The sequence below is a fragment of the Vulpes vulpes genome, chromosome 2 (genome assembly GCF_048418805.1).
Source record: "Vulpes vulpes isolate BD-2025 chromosome 2, VulVul3, whole genome shotgun sequence".
Taxonomy (NCBI): Eukaryota; Metazoa; Chordata; class Mammalia; order Carnivora; family Canidae; genus Vulpes; species Vulpes vulpes.
In genome coordinates this window covers 47,105,922-47,120,837 of record NC_132781.1, presented here as the reverse complement: position 1 = coordinate 47,120,837, position 14,916 = coordinate 47,105,922, and the positions used below count along the sequence as shown (strand labels likewise).

Here is a 14,916-nt window from a genome sequence, read left to right as displayed (position 1 = left end):
AGAGTAGGAGTGCTGGATGCAGATCAAGAGAAGGATTCAGCTGCTGATGGGTATGTGGTGGTAGAGCCCCACTTGGTTTGCACACTCCTTGCTCCTTGTACTATTAAAGCTGGTGGAGAGGCAGCTCAGGCATGTGTGTGTGTGTGTGTGTGTGTGTGTGTTTGTGTGTGTGTCTGTCTTTGTGTGTGTGTATTAACACTTTCATATAAATTAATCTTAAAAAGGTAGAACAAAAACAACATGAAAGTGGGAAACCGAACTTTCGTCTCAGAATTCATCCTTCTGGGCCTGCCCATTGATCCAGATCAGCGAGACCTGTTCTACGCCCTGTTCCTGGCCATGTATGTTACCACCGTCCTGGGGAACCTACTCATCATTGTCCTCATTCACCTGGACTCGCACCTCCACACACCCATGTATTTGTTTCTCAGCAATTTATCCTTCTCTGACCTCTGCTTCTCTTCTGTCACAATGCCCAAACTGCTGCAGAACATGCAGAGCCAAGTCCCGTCCATCCCCTATGCTGGCTGCCTGACCCAAATGTACTTCTTCCTGTTTTTTGCAGACCTGGAGAGCTTCCTCCTGGTGGCCATGGCCTATGACCGCTATGTGGCCATCTGCTTCCCCCTGCACTACACCACCATCATGAGCCCCAAGCTCTGTTTCTCCCTGTTGGTGCTGTCTTGGGTGCTGACCACTTTTATCTCTCTATTGCACACCCTACTCATGGCTCGACTATCTTTCTGTGCTGATAATGTGATCCCCCACTTTTTCTGTGACATGTCAGCTCTACTAAAGTTGGCCTGCTCTGACATTCAGATAAATGAAATGGTGATATTTGTCTTGGGAGGGCTCATCATTTTCGTGCCGTTTCTGTTGATCTCTTTATCCTATGCATGGATTGTGTCCTCCATCCTCAAGGTTCCTTCTGCCAGAGGCATCTGCAAGGTCTTCTCCACCTGTGGTTCCCACCTCTCAGTGGTGTCTCTCTTCTATGGGACAATCATTGGTCTCTACTTGTGCCCCTCAGCTAATAATTCTACTGTTAAGGAGACTATCATGGCTGTGATGTACACTGTGATTACCCCCATGCTGAATCCCTTTATTTACAGCCTGAGGAATCAGGACATAAAAGGAGCCTTGGGAAGAGTCTTTTCAAAGTGGACAATTCAGCTTTCCTTGTTTTGGGACTCTAAAGATAAATAGTGAAAGGGAATAAAGGGGAAAGGAGAGAAAATGAGTGGAAAATTTCAGAGAGGGTGACTCCTAACTCTGGGAAATTTTCAAGTGGTGGTGGAAAGGGAGGTGGGCGGGGGGTTGGGGTGACTGGGTGATGGGTACTGAGCAGGGCACTTGCCGGGATGAGCCCTGGGTGTTATGCTATATGTTGGCAAATTGAACACCAATAAAAAAATAAAGATTAAAGTATGTTTTCAAACAGTAGGTGTAATATTGACAATGAATAGTATTCTGTAAAGTCTAGTAGTACCCAAGCTAATACTGCCCTAATAGCACTTCCAGGGGGTTTTCCCACATGTCACTAGGGGTTGGCCCATCGTGCCTCTCGGGCTTACCCGGTTTCTGGGGGTGATGTAGCGCAAGGACTGACATGTAGTGTACACTTAGTAATTATTTTTCAAATTTGAATAAATACTACTTAACCTTAGTGTTTACTGCACACAAAAGTGCATAGTAGTTGCTAATTCTCTAAGAAATAAATCCAAATTTCTCAGCCATTTCACTGCTTTGCCAAACATGTTTATTCCATGAAGAATATCTCCTACTTTACATACATCCTTTTGTATTTTTTCACTCTCCAACCATCATCATTTCTTCCCTTGCTAACCTATTCAGTTCTTAATTTTCATTTTAGGTGTTGATTGAGTCACCTCTTTAATTACCACACTCTACAATTTCTTTTCCCTTTGATTTACCAATCACTTATCAGTTACTAACAGATTACATCTTTTGATAATATCTGTATTTTGGAATATAATTTATATTTTGAATTAAAATCATATGATATGGAATGAACTGTGTGATTCTGTTATGAATTGTTTGACTTATGGGCAGTAAATGGTGGCCCATATACTGACTAAGGTAGCACAAATAATGACAGAAGGATTAGAATCTATTTATGACTCCTAAGTAGATTTTTTCCTCTTAAATATTATGCTAAAATTATGTGATGCTTTCTTTGTTTGCTTTTTTTTTCTTATGAAGTATATTATAAGTGTCTTGAAGGCAGGTGCTCTCTAATTTCTTCAGTGATGAGTTCAGTGCCTTGTATTTGCTAGATGTAGAATAATAATTGATTTTATTTCAATATATTTTCATATGTTTCTTGAAATTGTGTGCCTTAAAAATATCTCATTCATTAAAAGAAGTCTTCCTAATAATGCCAACTTTGATCTCATTTCTTCTTCAAAAAATTTTATTGATTACAAAAAGAATACATTCTCATTGAAAATTATCCAAACAATAAAGAAAAATAAAGTGAGAATGTGAGGGTCCCCCAAAGTTCTGCTCTCCCTTATGAAGGCAGTTAAAAGTTGGGGAATATTCTATGTGCATAGAATATTTCTATGCATAGACTAACTTTACATGTAATGAGTAAAACTAAATTATATATACCATTTTTTCATGTTGTTACATAAAATATATTTTAATTCATCATTTCATATAAAGACATAGAATCCTTTTAGAATCTGTATAGTCTTTTGTTGAATGGATGCATTTGCCATAATTTATTTAAATAATCTGGGTTTTCAGTTTTTTATTATTTTGAACAATACTTTGACTTTATTATTTCCTGGTCCATATGTTTTCTGTTTTTTTTAATAAGATTTTATTTATTTATTCATGAGGTGGGGGGCAGAGAGTATCTTTAGCTAGGGATGGGGCAGAGAGGCAGAGACAGAGGCAGAGGGAGAAGCAAGCTCCATGCAGGGAGCCTGACATGGAACTCGATCCCAGGATTCCAGGATCATGCCCTGAGCTGAAGGCAGAAACTCAACCACCGAGCCACCCAGGCATCCCAGGTCCATATGTTTTCTTGTGAACTTGTTCTTTGTTTCTAAGAACACATTCTTAGAAATGGTTGTTACTACATCAAGAACATGTTATAGTTGGATAGAAGTTGCCAAATTGACTCCAAGGAATTCTGCTAAGGTAAACTCTTTCCAAAAGTGAATAAGCAAGGCTATTTCTTTACATGTTACCAACACTGGATTTTTTGTTCCCCAAATATTTATCAACCTGATATCAAAATAAGAGATTTTACTATTTTTAAAAAAGATTTATTTATTTGAGAGAAAGAAAGAAAGAACAAAAGAAAGAAAGAACAAAAGAAAGAAAGAAAGAAAAACCACGATCTGGGGAAAGGGCAGAGGGAAAAAAATCTCCAGCAGACTCCCTACTGAGTGTGGAGCCCAAAGCAGGGGCTCATTCTCACAACCTTGAGATCATGATCTGAGCCAAATCAAGAGCCGGACACCTGACTGACTGAAACACCCAGGTGCCCCAAAATTTTTACAATTTTTAAATTGAATTTCTCTCTCTCTATATATATATGTCAGTGAGGTCAAACATCTGATTAGCCACTGTTCCTTTGGCATGTTATTTGTGCGTGTCCTTTGCCTTAAGTCAATCTTCTTTTTTCTTATGATACCACTTTATCTATCTTGTAAGCCACATTTCCCTCAGTCTGTTATTCAACTTCTGACTTTGGTAGTGATGTGTTTTTTCCTTAGTAAGACCATAAACTTCAAAGTAGACAAATAATTGGATTTTCACTTCATGATAATGTTTTTTTCTTTGACATGCTTGAAAAGGGCTTTTCTATCCAATAATAATAATAATAAATAGTAACAACAATTATTATCATCTAATTCTTTTTTCTAGTTATTGTGCAGTTTTAGTTTCCACATCACCTTTGATCAATCCAAAATTTTGTTTAAGGGCATCTGCCTCTTTTCTCTTCCCCCCTTCCTCAGCAGGTGAGTTGTCTTCACCTTTATGGATGTGAAAAACTGCCTTTACAATGTCCTAAGTACTCATGTATACCTTCTTATTATATTATTATTACTTCATTTTGGACTGCTATGTTGGTGTCATCCTATTTATAACAGTGAATTTTAAGTAAGGTGTGATAAGCCCTCCTCTATATTCTTCTCTTCCAAAACTCTCCTGACACATTTATCCTTTCAGATACGCTTTAGATCTATTTTGTTAAATTCCAATAAAAAACCTGTTGGTAAATTGACTGGAGTTACATTGAATTATTACATTGACTTAGGAATTAGAGTGGGCTATTTATACAGTTGTCTTACAAACTATAAATAACAAATATCGTTCTATTCACTCAAGTTTTCATTTAACAATTGAATTCTGTAAACTGCTTAATTTGTTTTTTTCTGTAGACATAGCTCCTAACATCCTTTTTTTTTATAAATTTATTTTTTATTGGTGTTCAATTTGTCAATATATAGAATAACACCCAGTGCTCATCCCGTCAAGTGCCCACCTCAATGCCTGTCACCCAGTCACCCCCACCCCCCGCCCACCTCCCCTTCCACCACCCCTAGTTCGTTTCCCAGAGTTAGGAGTCTCTCATGTTCTGTCTCCCTTTCTGATATTTCCCACTCATTTTTTCTCCTTTCTAAACTTCTTAATTTGGTATATTACTGTATATTACTTTCTACATTTAGTCATAGGTATTTTACACTTAAAAAACTGTTGAGGGGGTCGCTATTGTATTTTTAGAGAAGTAATTTTTTTGTACATAGAGGAGTTACTGTTTTGTATAATAATTTTACAGTAGCCCACTTTATTAAATTTCTTAGGATTTTCACTTAAATATCTTTAGTACGAAAGATACACAATCAAAGCTAACATCAGTATCGATAAGTATGCATATTTTTTCAAATACTTAGTTCTGCTATTTCTCTTTTCTAATTGCATTGAATACCATTTCAAGAATAATGTAAAATAATAGTGATTCTAAGGAGAATTCAGATATTAGTGTGAGGCCCTGCTATTTATCCTTCAATAACCAAGTAGAGGGGATTATAGAACCTTCAAATAGTTTTGGACATTGGAGGGCATAGTGACTTTCCCAACTAGTTTGGTAGTACTCTGGGAGAAGGCACTTTGCAGAAAGGCCCACCACTATGTGGGGGCAGTCATATCATGACAGCACTGGTCTAGGGAAGAGTCTCGAAAATTCTGCCTCTACCTCAACATGCACACAAATGTGAATCTTCTCAACTGTGTTGGGCCATGAAGATCTGAAAAGTTCTTACACACGTTGGTGGAGTCCAGATGAAGCTGAGAGCTAATGTGTGTCTCCTAAGGCTATCAGGACAATGAGTGAGGGGACCATGTAGTGGCAGCTCAAGTCAGAGCCCAGAACTAGATAGAAGACATAGCTGATTCTAACAGAATTGGTTTCTCTGAGCCTGTTTCCTCTTTTGTGCAATGAGAATAATAATAATATATTCCTCCTGGAATCTTGTAAGGTTTAAAGGAAACATGTGTAGAGCACCTAAGACAGTACCTAGCACATAGTAAGTCCTTACTAAATGTTATCTTTTATTATTTTTATTAAAAGGATATCGTTCACTATTGTAATAATGAGACACTGGGAAAGCCTATCTATCAATAAGAGAATATTAAACTGTGGAATATCACAGAATAGGGTTCTATACCATGAAGATAAAAATGAAGAATTTCTATTTGTAGGGATAAGAAAAGATCTTCTAGCCTATTATTTCATGAAAAGGAAAAGCACAGAATAATAGGTAGAGAGTGATACTATTTATGTGTCAAAATCAGAGAGAGAAAGGTAGAAGAGGTATTGAGCTGGTAACTGGGATGGGAGTGGAGGTTGGATTGAGTGACAGTCAAGGAGAATTTTATCTTTATTTCTATTTTTGAGTTCCTGCCATGAAAACGATAGATATATATTATCTAGGGAACAGAATTTTAAAAATTTTTAATAAAAACTAGATCTTTTCTGAAGTTTCCAGAAAAGCAGTCTGAAAAGGGTGTGGTCTATACTGTAGCACCCTCTCCCCCTAAAAAACAAACAGACAGACAAAACCTCTTTGAAATCCTTGTTACATCTACACTGCTTCTCTGGTTTCTTCTCCATCCACTATGTTGCTGCTGGCCACACTCCTTCCTCTTCCTCTCCAGAGGCTACCAGGCTTATTCCCTAGTCCCCTGCTTGTTCCAAAATTTAAGAGTAACCTGTATTTCAAACGTTCAGACAATGCAGAAGTGAAGTTAGCCTATTGCTATGTACCCATCCCTGTAAAATAAGCGCAGTTACCTTTGCTTCCGGCCTAATTTCTTAATTTATCCAGAAATAAGCCGCCGTAGGTTCCAAAATGCTAGTGCTGTGCAAAGCCAGAAGAAGGGGCAGAGGTTCTTTTGTAATGGTTCTTACCATGGCAACGCCAGTGAATCAGGACCTGCCCTCACCACTCTTGGGACGCAGCCCTCCACCCGAGTCCCCTTTTCAGGGCGCCCTTGACCTCCTTGTTGCGAAGGCTGTAGATGAAAGGGTTCAAGGTGGGTGTGAGCACCGCATAGACCACGCTGGCCAGGCGGTCGTAGCGCGCAGAGTAGGCAGACGAGGGCCGGAAATAGACGGAAAGGACAGAGCCGAAGAAGAGCGACACCACCACCAGGTGGGCCCCGCAGGTGGACAGGGCGCGGCGCCGGCCCCCGGCCGACCGCAGTGCCAGCACCGCGGCGAGGATGCGCGCGTAGGAGAGCGACACGAGGAGCAGCGGGGTGAGCACCACGGCCAGGCCCTCGGAGAAGATGGCAGTCTCCGCGGCCGCCGTGTCCGAGGTGGCCAAGCTCAGCATCACCGTCATGTCGCAGAAGAAGTGGCGCACGGCGGCGGGGCGCGGGTAGGAGAGCGCCGAGATGAGCAGCGTGTGCAGCAGCGAGTGCAGGTGGGCCACCGCCCAGGACGCGGCCACCAGCGCGGCGCAGCGCCCCGGCGTCAGGGCCGCCCGGTAGTGCAGGGGCCGGCAGACGGCCACCGCGCGGTCGTAGGACATGGCTGCCAGCAGGTAGCTCTCCGTGATGCCCAGGGCCACGAAGAAGTACATCTGGGCAAAGCATCCCTGGAAGGACACGGCCTGGCCCGGGTGGAGCAGGCCGGCCAGCAGCCTGGGGAGCGTGACGCTCGTGAAGCACACGTCCACGAGGCTCAGGTGGCCCAAGAAGTAGTACATGGGGCAGCGGAGGGCCCCGTCCCACCTCACCACCACCACCATGGTCAGGTTGCCCAGCGCGTTGAGCAAGTAGACACCGAGGAAAAGCAGGAAGAGCAGCGGGTGGACGTCCGCTCCATCCAGCAGGCCCAGGAGGAGGAACTCTGCGGCTGCCGTGGCATTGCCCGGGGCCATGGAGCAGCTGGACAGGCGCGGGCGCCACAGACGAGGAGCAGGCCGGGGTCCTGGCACCTCTAGGCAGGCTTCCGCACGGCGGGGTTCTACGTCCTGTTTTTATTTATTTTTTTTTAAGGCACAAGATTTTATCAAGCTCTCCACAAACCATGCCTGAGGCCTCCCCAACTGAACAATCAGTTGTTTGAGTGCCCACTTCACCCACTGGCCAGGAGGAGGCTGGACTGAGCATCAGATGCCCCTGAATTCTGAGGGAGTCGGGACTGGTGGAGGTTACAGTGGAGGCTGGCTACGTCCTGTTTTTAAATTGCCGCTGAAAAGGCTTGGCGACCACACTGCCCGCCCGTTTCATGAAGAAAGGGAATTTCAGAAGGTAGTGGGTAGTTTCAAGCTTGGAGGGGATCAAATCTGATTTTGAGACCTGTCTCTACCACTGGGCCGGGTGCGACCTCTCTGAGCCTCAGTTTCTTCTTCTTTCACGGGGGAAGATCCTAACAGCTACCTACCCCTGGGGTTGGTTGTGAAGCTAAAGCAGATAAGAACCTTAAAATACTTAGCACAGCACCCAGCATACAAAACTGTTACCTGGCTACCTATCTGCCATCTATGTACTTACCATGCACCATCATTTGCTTAGTCAAACAAGTAGTTGGGGCAGAACTGGGACCCAGACCATCTGAATAGCAGCTGAAGTTTCTTCATAACACACCCCATAGCATTCGCCATTCATTTATTCACCACACATTGTGTGTTAACTCAGGAATTATTATGCTTTTCCGTCAAGGATCTTAGAATAAACTTTTCAGGCTTGTGGACCACGGTCTCTATTGCAAGTATTCAGCTCTGCCATTGCGGCATGAAAAAGGCCTTTGATAGTATATAAATGAATGGCTATGGCTATGTTCCAATAAAGTTTCATTTACAAAAGAGGAAAAGGGGGGCAGATTTGGTCTGTAAGACATAGTTTGCTGACTCTTGTGCTATGGGGAACAGGGTAAGTCTTAGCTTTTGCCTACAGTTTGACCTAGAGCAGCTGGCGGTGTTTCATAGTTTATTAATTTTATGAACCACATGGGAGTAAATTATTCTGCTGGAGGAGTCTGGGAAGAATTTAAAGAAGAGATGGGATTGGAACTGGGTCTTAGAGAATGAATAGGGGTTTATCCTACAGACATGTTACGGTGTGTATGTGTGTGTGTGTGGGGGGGGCGGGGGGCATCCAGACAAGGGGAAGAGTTTGTATGGAGTTGTTGTTGGTAGAGGAGGCATGGAATGAAGAAGGTAAAATTCATATATGATACTGGGGCAAGGTTTGTCTTTGCTCTGACCTCAACGGACAGAAAACCTCAAAGTTTCTCCGTTAACCAAGTGACTTCAATAACCTCAGAAACAAGGCACTGATTTTGTCTCCCCCCCAATCTCTTCCTTAAAACACATTTTCTCCCACTGTTCCAAAGTTTCTATAAATGTTCTATTACTAGCCTCGTCTATCCCCCGCAGGAAAGAGTGCCCGGCTTTGGCGAGATCCCAGAGACTAGACTTAGCGAGTTCTTAGCAGGGAGGCCCTGTGTTTGTTCCATCTTGCCAGGGACCTATGCATAAAAATTCACCCAATAAGCATTTGCTGAACGAAACTTTTTAAAGAGCAATGAGAGATAAAAGAGGGAAGGGAAGGTGAAAGAGAGGAGGTAATGGGCAAACTGCAGGGTCTGCTCTTGTTGCCTCCCAGGAGAAGCCTGAGATATGGCCTTTTTTTTTTTTTCATTTTTCTGCTTTTCTATCACTGTCACCCATTGGCTGTCCCAGGGAGTCATCCACTTATGCCAACTCCCTCCTTTTCCCCAGCATAGAGCCAAAGTGTTGAAGAGACAGGGCCTTGGCACCTCTGCCATATATCTCCTTTTGAGGTACAGGATTCTTCTCTGCAGAGCCCCTGACCTTCCCTCCCCACCTCCAGATGGGTGGCTGTGTGATGTAGAGGAAAGGTGACCAGGTTTGCAGAAAGAGCCACCTGGGTTTTAGTCTTGATTGGCTTTGTAAACATCAACTCATCTTCATTTCATCTCTACTCTCCTCATCTGTAAATTGGAAATATTGATGATTCCTCCCTGCATGGTGATGCCAAGATGAGATGAAATGATGCCAAGTACATATGTACTCAATGTACATATAAGTCTGTAGCAGGTAATGCTTAGTAGATGTTAGTTCCCTTTCCATCAACTTCTGATGCTTTCTCCCTGTTCCCTGAGGTTACTAGAAGCAATCCAGTCTACTGATGGAAGTCTGTAGTTATTTAAAGATGCCTTTCTTAATCTCAGCTGAAACCTGCTTCCTTGTAACTTCTACAAGTTATCACAGTTTTGGCCACTGGGAGTTAAACAACTAATCTCCTTTCTCTGAAGCTCTTCACACAATATTTTAAAAAATCCATTCTAAGTCTACTAAGTATTCTTTCCTCCAGCCCAAAAGCCCCTGGTGCCTTAGATTCTTTCTTATAGGACCTAATTTCCAGGTCCTTTTCCATTCTGATCACCCCTGCTTTGTCATTGTGTTTCTTAACTGGAATTGGATACAGTGGTCTTGTTGGGGTTGGGCTGTGTGGAGTTAGCTGGGGACAGTATAACAGTTCAACTGTACACTTTACATCTATCTGTTGAGTATCTGCTTTGGGTCAGGCTTTGTATTGGTCTCTAAGATTATACAGGTAGGTCAGCCATTGTACTTGACCTTATCCATGCACAATAATAAACACTACACTAACTGTATGGACAAAGCAGGAGTAATTTCCTCTGCTAGGCTGATTCAGGGAAGATTCCAAAGAAGAGGTGAGATTTGAACTGGAACTGGAAGAATAAGCAGGATATCACCAGATAGAGACCTGGGAGTGGGAAGGGGATTCAGAGGACAGAATGTGAAGCAGAAAGGTGTTTTATGGGTGGGGAGAGCTGACATGTGGCTTCTTCCTCCCTTCCACTGTAAGGCCCAGTGGAGTGGGGTAGGGAGGAAGATAGGACCCAAGGCAAGAAGACAGCAGAGGAATGTTGAATTCTCTCACCTGCAGGGGAGCATGCCAGGCTTCAGTACTGTCTGCAGAGTCTGTGGGCTTAGTTCCTTCCTGACCAGAAGTCCCCAGTCTTAAGGACAGATGTATTATCATCCATCTTCACCCAGAGATATTCAGTGGTCTAGGACAGCAGCCTTAAAGAGAGAGAAAGCCAGAGCTATAAGGGCCCTGGGAATTCTTGGGTCACGCTCTTTCTACTCAGTTTATTGCCCTGCTTCTCTCCCACTGCCCATCAGGTACAGTGTAAATGGCTCAGCCCGGCAGCCAAAGCTTTCCAACTTGGTCCTCTGGTGGTCTCAGCTTCCACTGCTTCCACATGCTTCTCTGTCTCCCCGCTCTAGCCGGGTCAGCATCATCACCATCTCTCGTTTACACCTTTCTCACATGCCTTTTCCATGAACTGCTGCTTACCAAAAATGCTCTTCCTACTGTTTCCCAATACCCAACTCTGGCTCCACCTCCTCTAAGAAGCCGACCCTCCTTTCTTAACTTCTCCAGCCCATGCGAATACCTCTTTCCTCTATCTCTTGAGTCAAATTCCTCCTCTACCCAGCCCCTAAACACTTATGGTGAAGGGAGATAAATCAGCTAAATTTATATTGGCTCCCCCAGAAAACCTGGCACAGAACTGGTTCCTCTGCATGCAGAGCTGCTGTTGTTGACTCAGAGCCCCTTCCTAAGGCCCAAGCATGGCAGGTGTTGGACTTATTTAAGGTCACAAAATGAGGTGGAGATACATAGGATGTAGAACCAGAAATCTCATCTTTATATACTGGGGACAGTATAACAGGTAGCTTGCAGGAAAGATCACCTTTGCAATAAACACTCAGATGCACAAGACTCAGAAGTACACAGAGATATGAACCTGCGCAGAGATGCAGACATATCCTGATAAATCCAGTCACATGGATGTACCAGACACATCCACCAGGACAGGAACAGATACACATGGGCACACATGGACACCTGCTAACAGTCATTTAGACAGAAGTGTAGACAGATAGACAGATCGATCCATAGGCATACATACCACATACACACAAAGACCCAGACCCCTACACCCCAAAATGCCAGAGATGTAGAGACCTCCATGGATTCCTCCAGGCACACAGGAGTCAACATGCAAACACCAACAGCTTCCTCCTTCTCACTCTTGATGAAGGTCTCTATTTGCCTTATCAGAGTGGGGCATGGGCAGTGGCAAACAAGGGAAGCCATCGTTGGCTCCCAGTACTCTCAGTCCTGGGAGATAGTCTCTTTCTTTCCTTCTTTCTTTCTTTCTTTCTTTCTTTCTTTCTTTCTTTCTTTCTTTCCTTTCTTTCTTGGGAGAGTGAGAGAGCACAAGCTGGAGTGGGGGGGCAGAAAGGAGAGCGAATCTTAAGCAGGCTCCAAGCCCAGTGCAGAGCCTGATGCAGGGCTCCATCTCATGACCCTGAGATTATGACCTGAGCCAAAATCAAAAATTGGATGCCTAGCCAACTGAGCCACTCTGGTGCCCCTCAGCCCTGGGAATTTCTATTCAACCCTTTGACTCCAGTCTCTTGCTAGTCAGCCCAGATTCTTCTCTCAGTGACATCCTGAATAGCCTTCTCTTCAACCAGTTGTAACCCAAGAGAAGCTCTTCCCATTCCAACAGCTTGCTCCTTCCTCTGCTTTTTCTGCAAATTCCTCATTCATTTCTCTTTAATAATTTACACAGCAATCTCACCTGTTATATCTACTCTATGCCAGGCAGGTACTTGAGCACCAGGCAGGAAGGGCATTCAGAGCTTTATGAATAAAATATGATCAAAGAGTTAATCTTCCTATCTTGGTATCAGCAACTGGCAATGATTTTAAGATATCACCTAATCCAGCAGCCATGTCGCAAATGGAAAGCAAGGCCCAGAGAACACTGTGTCTGAAGTCATTCAGCAACTTGAGGACAGAGCCAAGTATCCGGCTCTGAATCCGGGACTCTGAACTCTAACTATGGTGTTGTGCACTTCCTCATCTTCTCTGTCACATGTTGACAGGTACTTCTCATTTTCCTCTCTCCCTCTCTCCCTTGATTTAACCCCTTGCCTTTCTGCTATTGATTATTCTGCTCTGTACCAGCAAGTCTCCTGCCTGACCACTTACCTATGTCTTCCACACTGTATACCAGAGGCTGATCTGCTACCAGCAAGGGGAGAGTTAAGGCACATATGCCCTGAAGAAGATTTACCTCAACAGAAGTGAGAGGAGTGGCATGCTGGCTGGGAGCACAGTTTCACTAACTAACCAGGAAACTTCATGAAGGATGGCTTCTGCTCCCACTGGCTTCATGAGGACCCCTCAGCCATCAGCCAGCATGGTGTCTTCTTCCTACCCTTCTAGAGAGACTGAATAAGAGAGAGGGAACCAAAGAACCTGGGAATCCAGAATTGAGAAAGACACCCCTCAGTGTGGTGACCTCCTGTGCTCAGAGGATGCTATCACCCCTCTGCCTCTTTCTAAAAGGGTGTGCTAATGGCCCGAGAGGGACAGGGCTTGTTGACAATCACAGCAAGGACTGTTCTCCCTGGCTATACATATGCTGACCTGCAACCATCACCCTAAAGCTGTGACCTCACTGTGATTCCTCTGTTAGGAAAGAGCTCTTTCTTCTGGCTCTGCCATGAGGAAAGTGACAAGGTGGAGCTGGGGATCTCGATGCCCAGTCTTCCATCCTGGGCTCCCAAAGCCCTTCCCTGAGCCCCAGGCCCACCTCAGCCCCAGAAGTCCCACCTAACCTAGAAGTCTAGGGAGAGAGGAGGGGTTAAAACCACTGGCAGATTCATCCCAGGACAGCAGGCTCAGGGAGTCTGTGGAGCTCCACTTGATGGGCTTCAGGAGTGCTGCCTTCTGTCACCCCACAGCCCTAGTCAGAGATGCTAGGACCTCAGCCCTGCCCAGCTAGAGCCAAGGCAAGAGGATTTCTTCTTCTTGTTCCAAAGCCTTTTGACTGTTCTGTCCTCTGGCCTGACAGCAGCAGCCCTCCTGCATCTGAGGGGCAACTTAATTCCCAGGCTCATCAATTTCTTCTGAGGCAGTAAAACTTGTGGAACTAACTGGTAGCAGCGTCTCAGGGGATGAACCTCTCCAGCTCAACTATTCAGTCATTTGAAAACATTGTTCACTGTCCATGGGGTCCTGGCCCCACTGGGCTCTCAGGAGTGTCAGAGCAGTCTCGAAATGAGTGGGGTTCAAGTCCTGATCAGCTGTGGGACTCTGGGCATGTGTTTTCTCTCCTCTGGGCTTGTTTCCTCATCAGCAAATTGAGACGGATGAATTGATACAGTCTGATGATCCTTTCACGTTAGAGAATGGAACACGTGGATAGTTAACGTTCAGATCCAGGGAAGGAGGCTTCGGCGCAGGCAGTGCAATGCTGGGCAGTGTGTGCCAGAGTAGAAGCTGTGCCTGTGGCTTGGGTGTTCAGGGAGTATTTCTGGGAGGAAGTGGGGTTCAAATGGCAGAAGAATGGAAGGATGTGGGTGTGTGGGAGAGCAGTGTGGACAAATCCAGGGACCTGGGGGGCACGGTATATGCAGAGGAGCCACAGGAAATAGAATGGAAGGGAAAGACTGCCTGTACAAATTTCCAGTAGGGAGAGGGTCCATGCATCCACTCCCCGGGTTCTCTGGCTTCATCCTGACCTTAGAGTAAGGCTAGCTGTGAGACAGACCTTGGGGAAGTTACTCAAATTTTCTGTACTTCAGTGTCTCATCTGTAAAATGGGAAAATAATAGAACCTGCTTCATAGGAATGCTATGAGGAACATAAAGCCTTTGCAATAGTGCCCCCCCACCCCGGCCCCTCAGCAAACCAAGGCTACATGCTGGCTGTTACTATATGTTAGGGGTCTTAGGGTTTGTTCTCGTGCCCTTCTGACCTGTACTTTTTTTAAGAAGGCACCTTGGTCTTTCCATTCCCCTGATAAACATGAAATAACTGTAGCTCAGTGATAAAGAGGCACTTTTCCTCATGTTGCTAGTAGTTGTTTCAAATAGATCTGGGGATACTGACCAATGACCTAAGAATATCGTTGTTGTTACAACATGTGATAATATGTTGTTCTATGTACTGTTCCTGTTGCTTAACAATGCTAACTGCTACTACACAATGGAAGCATGTTTGCCGTGGAAAAAGGGCAGTAACTAAATCAAAGGGATTCTTCAGAGACTTGCTAGATATACATCCTTAAGGCATGATTTTCTTTTCTTTTTTTCAAAAGAAGATTTTATTGTGATAAAATACATATTAAATTTACCACCTTAACCATTTTAAACAACTTCTATAAGCTTCAAGAATAATTAACACAGTGTTAGTTTCATGTGTACAATGTAATGATTCAACAATTTTATACATTTCTCAGTACTCATCAAGATCAGTGTATTCGGAATCCCATTTTATCTGTTTCAC

At 44.1% G+C, this 14,916-nt stretch overlaps 2 protein-coding genes across 2 annotated transcripts; one reads left to right on the top strand and one right to left on the bottom strand.

Moving 5' to 3' along the window:
• Window positions 1-240: 240 nt before the first annotated feature.
• On the top strand, window positions 241-1,206 carry LOC112933088 (olfactory receptor-like protein DTMT). The gene has a single exon (XM_026016141.2). The coding sequence runs from the start codon at window positions 241-243 to the stop codon at window positions 1,204-1,206; it is 966 nt and encodes a 321-aa protein (XP_025871926.2).
• Window positions 1,207-6,482: 5,276 nt separating this feature from the next.
• On the bottom strand, window positions 6,483-7,427 carry OR1R1 (olfactory receptor family 1 subfamily R member 1). The gene has a single exon (XM_026016139.2). The coding sequence runs from the start codon at window positions 7,425-7,427 to the stop codon at window positions 6,483-6,485; it is 945 nt and encodes a 314-aa protein (XP_025871924.2).
• Window positions 7,428-14,916: the final 7,489 nt, after the last annotated feature.

Excerpts from the sequence above, each read along its gene's own strand:
- LOC112933088 (XM_026016141.2), top strand. The coding sequence starts at position 241 with ATGAAAGTGGGAAACCGAACTTTCGTCTCAGAATTCATCCTTCTGGGC.
- OR1R1 (XM_026016139.2), bottom strand. The coding sequence starts at position 7,427 with ATGGCCCCGGGCAATGCCACGGCAGCCGCAGAGTTCCTCCTCCTGGGC.